Source organism: Scardinius erythrophthalmus, assembly GCF_964197995.2.
Source record: "Scardinius erythrophthalmus genome assembly, chromosome: 10".
Lineage (NCBI taxonomy): Eukaryota > Metazoa > Chordata > Actinopteri > Cypriniformes > Leuciscidae > Scardinius > Scardinius erythrophthalmus.
In genome coordinates this window covers 10,883,869-10,893,868 of record NC_138230.1, presented here as the reverse complement: position 1 = coordinate 10,893,868, position 10,000 = coordinate 10,883,869, and the positions used below count along the sequence as shown (strand labels likewise).

At 37.5% G+C, this 10,000-nt stretch overlaps 1 protein-coding gene across 2 annotated transcripts in view; it reads right to left on the bottom strand.

The window, feature by feature from the left end:
* The window catches only part of trappc9 (trafficking protein particle complex subunit 9), a 210,469-nt gene that overhangs the window by 93,259 nt on the left and 107,210 nt on the right, over window positions 1-10,000 (bottom strand). For both annotated transcript variants that reach the window (XM_081376983.1, XM_081376982.1), the window contains 2 exons: window positions 8,396-8,538; window positions 866-976 (listed from right to left, as the gene is read on the bottom strand). In XM_081376983.1, coding sequence (XP_081233109.1) covers window positions 866-976; window positions 8,396-8,538 — 254 coding nt within the window. The remainder of the gene's footprint in view (window positions 1-865; window positions 977-8,395; window positions 8,539-10,000) is intronic.

Genomic DNA, 10,000 nt, shown 5'->3' with positions numbered 1-10,000 from the left:
CTGTCAGATTTCCCAATCAAGTCATTAATCGGGTGATCGGGAAGGGGTACGTGACCCCGCCGGGTGTCACGAGAGCGAGGACTCGTACACAAAGAAACATAAGTCTGCAGGTCAGCACAAACCTATCAAGGCTACATTCCCACAATGCAACTCTCTGGGATTGGCATGGCTTTGGTGAACAGGACAGTGCAGAGAGACAAAGGAAAGCGAGCATGTGCACATGACACATGAGCGAGTTGAGAACATTAACCATCAAAAATATTAGAAAATTCATTTCGCATTTCGCATCTACCTTTCAAAAGTTTGGGGTCGGTATGATTTTTTTCAGGTTTTTTTTTGAAAGCCTTCACGCGGGTGAGTAAATGATGTCAGAATGTTCATTTTTGAGTGAACTATCCCTTTAATGATTGACATGATGACATTTGCTGTTCATAAGTTACCTCTTCTATAAGGTATCGCTTCCAAAAGAAGAAATAAGTAAAAACATTACATGAATAAGAATTTTTCTCATTTTAAAGTCAGGTGCATTTTATCCTTTCACTCCTTGAAATGAAAGAACGTCATGTGGTGAATTCTGTCTCCTCAAGTTTGCATTTCTCTGCATATCTTCAAAAAAAAAAAGGCAATTTCAACGTGACACATCAAAACCCTGCTGTGACGTATAGAGAGACACTATAAGTGTGTGTGTCTCTCCACGACTCAATGAAAGCCAGAACCTGTGACCCGCTGCAGCTCTGGATCACGAGAGTAACCTTCGTGAAATGGAAAGCTGTCAGCAGAGGAGAGGGTCAGGGAACGCCGTCTGACAGTCTTCAATCAGCCATTACATCACAGCGATGAAGGAGAAGTGTGTGTGTGTGTGTACCTCTGACACTCGCTAGCGTGCAGCACCAGGTCCTGGTTGTTCTTGGCAGAGAGTGTGAGCTCATGTTCGGTCGAGTTGAACACGTCCAGCAGGAGATGACACTGACGAGTACTGAAGACAAATGGAGAAAAACAAATCTGTGGATCAGTTAAATTCAGAAAAAAAAACTTCAACAAAGGACACATTTGACATTTAACACACAGGTTTGCATTTTTAGGTGCAGCATGTTTTTTATTATATAAAATAAAATATTATTCATTATTATATAAAATATTATTAAAGGGGTCATATGCACTTTTACAAGTTGATTGTACTGAAATGTGTGTTGGCAGTGCCTGTAACACAACCATCATAAAATGATAAAAATCCATCCAGTGTTTTTTTTTTAATCTACTTATATGTTTCCTCCCATCTCAAATCAAGCTGTTTGATTTTGTGACGTCACAAAATCGACGCCCCTCCCACGATGGCTGATTGACAGCAGCGTTTCAACACAGACACACACAGTATTGTTGATACGCTGGAGCACTGAGTAGAATGGCGTCGGTCTAAGCGATTGTGGTGTTCTGTTCTTGGATGTAATAACGAACACAGCAGTCATGTTGATGTTCCTAAATCCGTACAGCTGAAGACGCAGTGGCTGAGTTTGTTTTCGAAGGGAATATTCCCCACGATCAACGTCAATGCTTTCATGTTTGCGCGAATCATTTCACCAGACTGCTTTACAAACGAGGGTCAGTAAAAAGCTGGTTTTGCTAAGAAGCTGCTCCTGAAAAAAGGATCAGTACCAACTATTTGTGTTCCTGCTGCACCTCCAGAAGAACTGAAGTGAGTGTAACGTTTTATTAACCTTTATATTAATCTTTATATTAATCTTTGCAAATCGCTTGCATGCTTCACAATGAATGCGGCTATTTTTACACTCAGGGTACATTACGGCATGTTCTCTATGTACAACGTTATCAATATAATTCATAATCCCATGTTTATAATGAATGACGCGTTATGGTTATTGTGTTATTGTGTTACAAACGGTGTACGCACAGAACAGAGGGGCGGGGTGAGCAAAGCTCATTATCATTTAAAGACACATGCACTTAATCGGCGTGCTGAAAACAGAGCTGGTTTTGACCAGGTAAAATTAGTGTTTTCTTACAATACTAATGAGAATTTTGAATTAAAGTATATTACAAACTTTTAATTTAGACCCTAAAGAATCATATTAGCTTGTACAAAAATGACATTACATGACCCCTTTAAAATGCTTATTTTGTCTATCCAGAATTTACGTTATCATTCAAATAAATAAATGTGTTTTATATAGCAATGATGCAAATTGATCAAAAGTGACAGTAAAGTCTTACATTGTCACAAAAAAGCACAACCGTTTTCAAAATTGATAATAATAATAAATTAGAATGCTTTCTGAAGGATCATGTGACACTGAAGACTGGAGTAATGATGCTGAAAATTCAGCTTTCCAAAACACAGAATAAATTACATTTTAAAATGTAGTGAATAGAAAACACTTATTTTAAATTGCAATACAATTTCACAATATTCTTCTGTTTACTGCATTTTTAATCAATTAAATGCAACCTTGGTGAGCATGAGAGACTTCTTTCAAAACTCATGAACGGTAGTGTATATATAAACATATTAACAAAATTGGCTTTGTTTAAATAATTTAGATATTTCTTCTGACATCAGTTTATAGCCAGAATACACACACACACACACACACACACAAAAACAGATGGTCACACCGAGGTCATGCAGATGCACTTGTCATCTTCTGTCCAAACATCAAAGGTTAGCATCTCTTTCATGTCCGAAAGCTTTGTGTGTGTGTGTGTGTGTGTGTGTGTGTGTGTGTGTGTGTGTGTGTGTGTTTTATTTATTAAAACAAATTCACCACAGTAATCATATTCCTAACTACTAGTATTCCTCCTGAGGTCTGCTTATAACTTCAGTCAAGGTTTCTTGCAACAAAAACAGTCATTATTTAGTTTCTATGGTCATCTTCTCTGACCGCTAGAATTTAACTCTTTTTTTTTTTCTTGCATATGCACATTTAAGGATTAGTACATCAAATATAGTGCATCAAACTGTTATTTCAAATTGTTATTGCAAGAAAAGGCCAGTCCGCCATGTAATGGTGCCTTTAAACCCCAGTGAGCCGAGTGTATAAATAGCAGAGATCTTGAATGATATGATGGCCGGTGTGTCTCAGCGCACAAGAAGAGCAGTCAAGACATACAGTGTGTCACTCTCTCTCTCATTTCTTACAGTGATCAGTAGAGAATGAATCATCACAAGAGATGCTGCCAAGTTTTAAATAGCAGAGAGGAATTGAGAGCGAGTGCCAACCAATGCTTACTCAACACGAGCATCCCTCGTTCTCTCGCTCTCCATCAATCTCTCTCGACATGTGAGCAGAAGCTGAAAGAGTCCGATGACGTCACCGCCTGCAAACCACCGAGGATTTAGAGGAACGTTTCAAGTTAAACACAACGAGTCACACGAAATTGACCCCATTTACTCACTTTTAAGCCACTTGGAAGCAACACAGATTGTGAAAAGAGCTATACAAATAATCCTGCACTTACAGAAGTCAGTGGAGAAACACACTGTAATAAATGTTGGCAAAATGATACCTGTCAACGTGAAACTAATGTCAAAGAACTGCTGCCTAACCTTGGCTGTGTAAAGTTATATCCGACACAGTCATTACCATGTAAAAATACAAAACGTGACATTTACATTTTATGCATTACTTACTGACTTGTGTTGCGTTCAACATGTACATTTCATTATTTCATGCATTCCCTAGGAATACAACTTCTGACTTTGGTGTTGCTAAATATACGCGGCACATGAATCATCCTGAATGCCTTTCCCCATAGACTTCCATTATAAGTGGATTAATGTCTATGTTTTTTAAGTTGCGAGTCTAAGCTGTATCGAACCCAAACAATCCTTCTGGCATTTCCCTCCGGAGTTCCTCGTCTCACAACATCCGCTCACACCACAGACGAGATAAAAGCTTTTTTTTATGACAGGTTGTTTTTCATTTAATGGTCTTCCTGTATTATTATTGTGTTAAGTGCATCTAATTGTGAAGTGTGTGTTGTGGGCGTGTGTTAAGGGTGTCTGGGTTTAGTAATTAAACTGTTGCTTTTTACAACATCCTGTTGAATTTACAGTATTTGGTCAAACGCACACTGTACATTTGTCCACACATTAGAGGTGTGGGTGTGAGTTAGAGACACACACATTAGTCACGGACCACTTTATGTGTTAGGAAAGCATCTTTAAGGAGAAATAACCGAGGCAGTCCAATGAGTATTCATCAGATCTGTGGTGTGGAACCGATCTCTACTCTGCCTACATTATTCAGAGCAGACGACGGGCCATTTGTCTGGACCCGCCGCACAGACATTTCTAGAAGATTTTCATCTCAGCAACATTATTTCATCTTCTCAGAGGAACTGAGCTGAAGAACAGCACAGCGCTCGAGTGGATCCTTCAAGATGCTGTGAACATTAGTGTGTCTGAGTGCGTACGTGTGTGAATGTGTCCCGTTCCTATAAAGCCTCTGCATAATGCATTATGGAAAGAATTCATAATGCATATTGTGCTACATTAAATGTGTTGATGAATAATTATAAGCACATTTACAAACCATTTTAATATTTATTCATAGTTACTCTCTTAAAGAGTATACTGAAATAATGCATTCTTAAAGGTAAATAAAAAACTGCTTAATGTAAATGTTAATAATCCACGAGAGGCTGCAGAACACAAGTGGAGTAACAAAATAATAATAAAAAAGAAGTTAAATAGTTAAATAAATGAATAAATAAAAATGATAATCGTTATTACTGGATTTAAATAATAATATAATTACCAATATTATATTTAAATCTTCATATTAAGATTTTTAATCTAACACAATACCTAAAAATATTTATATAAAAAAAATATTATATATATATATATATATATATATATATATATAGACTATTCACATAGTCTAACCTTAACCCTACAACACATTTTGGCAGTTGTAGATATGCATTAAGACATTACATACTCCTTTTATAAAACCTTTTGTCCTCGTATGGATGTATTTGCATTTCGTGTTGCTATTCTTAGAACGCCTGAAGAGAAACAGAGAAACATGTCGACCAACCGACTGTTGAATATTTCACACCCATTCAGCACAAGCAGGATTTTCCATTTCTATGTGCTGTGAATACAGATGCTGTATGGCAAGCCGTTTTAGCTTCAAATGTTCCTAGCGTCACTCGTCGTAATTGCATTTTTACTAGTTAGAATTAGAGAGCTCTTTAATAATAACGGTTACTAGTAAGAATAGAATCGTAGAGCTCTCTAATTGAATTCTTACTAGTAAAAATGTAATTACGACGAGTAACGCTGGGAACATTTGAAGCTAAAACGGCTTGCCACAGATGCTGTTGTTTTTGGCCGGTCTCCGATTTGCCAAATGAAACTTTCTTGGCCTCCTGTGAAAGAATTAACTAATCATAATTTGAGGTTTATAGCCATCGCTTGAATAAATAAAGTTCAGAATGAAGCACGTTTGCCACGGAGGTCCAGAACAGTGTAGCCAAACTACAATCTACTCATAGTTTACAGCAGCTCAACTTCACATGACGGTCAGGACATTTTTTAAGCAGTTCATTTCCCTGTAAGCTACTAATAAAAGTGGCTGACTACACTGAAGCTCATAATTAATGAATAAAGATAAATAATGTCATAAAGGACTCACAAAGAGCAAATGCAAACCTATAATTTAAATATGCATAAATTCATAAAACAAGACAGATTCATTTATTTTACTGAATCAAAAGAATGATAATACATAATAATGATAACCATCATTAAATTAAAATATTACTAGAACTATATTATATTTGGATATGAAAAATAAAATATAAAAAACATACTACTACTACTACTACAACTAATAATAATAATTAGCATTAACATAACAAATCTGGCATTTTAATACATTGAAACTAAAAATAACTAATAAAATAAAAATTATAATAATTTACATTACTAACAATGATAAACAGCCATATTTAGCTATTTGTATGTGTTATCACAATTTTTATTTTGTAAAAAAAAAAAAAAAAAAAAAAAATCATCAACTGAGTGATGATTCAAATGAATCGGAATGAATGAATGATTGAATGAATGATTTTTGATTTTTTTTTACCAGTTAATCAAAATGCATCATCTGAACAAAACTGACTCGCTAAAATGAATCAGATCTCCCAAAATTATTTGAAAGTTATTTGAAAAAAATGCTTGTTACTGTATAAACTGAACTATCATGAAAACAGCTGAACTACTGAGAAATGTAGAAAGCAGTATCACTACTTTTAGCTAGTTACTCCCCAGCACTGGTCAGACTCCAGACAAAGAAACGCTCTGCAAAACACAGTGTGAGAGAATGTGTGTGTGAGAGAGAGTGTGTGTGTGTGTGTGTGCAGCCGATCCATCCGACAGGAATAATAGATGATATAGATGACTGAGACAGCAGATATTATTACAGCTAATGAGTCACTTCAAGTGGTCATTACTAAGGTGTGATCAGTCTCTCTCCATCCATCTCCATCTGTCTATCCCTCTCTCCCTCTTTCAGCCGACAGAGACAGCAGCAGTCATTCATTCCACCTCTGCTGTGTCACACAAAACATTAGCGTTCGGGTTCACCGGTGCAGAGTGGCTTCTTCAAAAAACCCTTATCCGGCTCCATTCATTCGGCAGAGGAGACTCCACCCTTAATAATGCAACTGAGCACTCACCGACATCACAGAACAGTGTGTGTTTACTAAAAGATGTGCGGTGAGGCTTCGTAGTGCTCTGATGCTGTTTGACAACACAACCACAATATCTTATGCGTCTTTAACCAGTTTAGAATGATCATATTTCATCTGAGATAATATAACAATGTTTTTATGTACTAATATCTCCCAAAAGGTGATCAAAGCCCACGCATCCTCAGAAATGCATCACATTTTATCACCTCTCTTAGAGACTTTACACTAAAAACAACAGCACTGTTAATGCTAGCCAGTAAACTCTCAGGCTTCCACCAGAGACACTGTCTAACTCAAACTAAAAAGCCAGGGGAAAATTCACATCCCCATTCACACACACGCAACCGCAAACACATACGATGGGTTTTCATGTTTTATGGGGACTTTCCATAGACATAATGGGCCCTATTTTAACGATCTGAAATGCAAGTATCAAGCGCGAAACGCAAGTAACTTTGTGGGCGGGTCTTGGCGCTGTTGCTATTTTCCCGGCGGGATAAATGACTCTTGTGCCCGACGCAAATCTAAAAGGGGTTGGTCTGAAGTAGCTTCATTACTCATAGGTGTGGTTTGGGCGTAACGTGAAATAAACCAATCATAGCGTCATCTCACATTCCCTTTAAGAGCAGACGCGCTTGTTCTATAGCGGATTCCTATTATAACGGCGGATTTGCCAGGCGCGCGCCAGGAGCGGTTCATAGCCGAGAAGACCGATGTTCTCGTCAGGGACGTAAAACACAGAGAAGTGACATTGGGGATGGAGAAACACACCCAAATTAACTTCAGTTAACAAACTATCTATCTATCTATCTATCTATCTATCTATCTATCTATCTATCTATCTATCTATCTATCTATCTATCTATCTATCTATCTATCTATCTATCTATCTATCTATCATAATAATGTATGATTTGCAAAAATGAAAACTGCTGCTTCTGTGTAGATGAGAGAATCAAAGTGTATACGCGTTGTGCACACGCTACATTGATTATGGCCAAGCATGCGCCCTTAAAATAGCATATGAATAACATGCGCAACGCGCCACTGACTTTAAACTAGTTTTTCCTGGTTAGTGGCGGAATTGTTTTCTAAACCTGCAAAATAGCATGAAGGAACGTTTGCGCCGGAACACGCCTCCTTTTTTGCGCTGAACCACCCAGGGAGCGCAAGTGTATTTCTTAGTTAACTGACGTGCATCTGTGGAGGGAAAAGTCCGCTGTGCGCGGGTGCAAAATAGGAATGAAACATGCGTCGCTGTACAAAGTCAATTGCGCTGGGTGCAAGATAGGGCCCAATGACTTTTATATTGTACATACTGTATAATCTCTGCTTACACTAACCCTACCCATCACACAAACCTTTCTGCATTTTTACATTTTCAAAAAACAAACGAAAAAAAAACAAACACTTGGTATGATTTATAAGCTGTTCTCCTCATGGGGACCAAAAAATGTCCCCACAAGAACAAGGACTTCGGATATTGCCATCTTTGTGGGGACATTTTGTCCTCATAATGTAGGGTTTACCAGGACACACACAGACACAAACACACACTTATTTTTGCGCAAGAAACCCTGAATAACAATATAACTGGACCGAATATGGTCTGTTTAAGATGTGTTGTACACACAGGCCTGCCTATGGAGTATAGAGTTAATGTAGTGTTTGATACCTGGTGGCAGGTAAAGTGCTGACTCGTGTGAAGAAAACTGAAGGTTCAACATCCACTCTGACCCCCAGACTGAGCTCGCGGTAGTAGCCCTCCACCTGACCGGCTCCTCCGCTGTACTTAAAGGTCAACACAGCTTCCAGCGTCTACAGAGAGAGACAGATGGGAAAAAACACATTAATAACAGAAACAGATCTGAATCATGGATCTCAAGCACAGACCAAACCATTCACAACTGAAGAGTGCAAATCAGCATGCTCAGATATGATCACATGACCTCTAACAGGACAAACATTAAAGGATCTGTTCACCTAAAAATGTTCACATTCCAAACTCCTCACGAATAACACTAAAGCATCGTATATGTAGTCCATTCATCTGTATAAGTCATATATGAGAGACCCACATTATAAGACATTATGACTTCAGAAGAAAAGTCATTTGAAATACTGTTATGGTGGTTTTCTGGTCTTTTACGGAGCTTATAAGTCACTGGTCACTTCTGCTTTAGTTGCATTGTAAAAAGCAGCTAAAATTCTTAGTTTATGTTCTAAAGTATAAAGTCATCTACGGGTTTGGAATGACACAAGGGTGAATAAATCATGACAACAGTGCTTAATTTTCATTGCAGGTACAAAGGAGATGACTAGAAAGATTAATATTAGCAGAAAAGAAAGGAGTACGAAAGATTAAAAATAGGATGAAAAAGCAGAGGAAACTGAATGCAGAAAGATGAGGACAAGCTGAATCTGTGTGTGTGTGTGTGTGTGTGTGTGAGAGAGATCTTGGCCTTCTCTGCATTGCTATATTTTGCCAGAACTGTGGATTCTTCAAGAACAAACTTCTCCATTTTTCCTATCTTTGCAATTTCTGTAATCTACTTAAAAGGAAGAGCATCATGTAAACATTATTTGAATGGTTCAAGTGCATTTCCTGCTTAAAAAGCAATAACAAAACCTTTTAAATTTCCATCATCGGCGTCACTCATCTCGCCTCGTCTTATACAAGACCTCACCAGAGCAAACGGTTTAAAAAATAGAGTGCTATCTCATCACGCAAATGGAGTTCAGAAGTGTAATCGGTGCGCAAAAACCATCAAAACAGAAAACCGCTTTCACACTGCTGAACCGTCAGACTTCAGATACTGGTTTATTATTCCCACCAAGAACAACCCCGTCAAACAGATAAGACCATCTGAAGTAAGGCGGCCATACGTGCTCGTTTTATGTGAGCTTTAGGAGCACGTGTATTTGAAATCATACTCTCCTTGAACGGCAAAACGCAATAAACAATACGAGTGTCTCAAAGAAAACTCTTCAAACCTTGTAAACATCTTGCAGAAATCCAAGAACTACTAATGATTGCTAAATTAACGAACGAATGGGTCAATCAAATAACGGATGAACAAATAAACAAACATAAATAAGAGACAAGCATAGACAATAATAAATGAACAAATTAATGAATGGAAATTGCATGAGCAAATTAATAAATGTAAGGTAACGTAAACAAACCAACAAAACAATTTAGTCTATGGAGAATAAATAGAGAAGCAAATGAATAAATGTGTGGGGTTAGTAAAAACAATTTTTGCAAGAAATTAATACT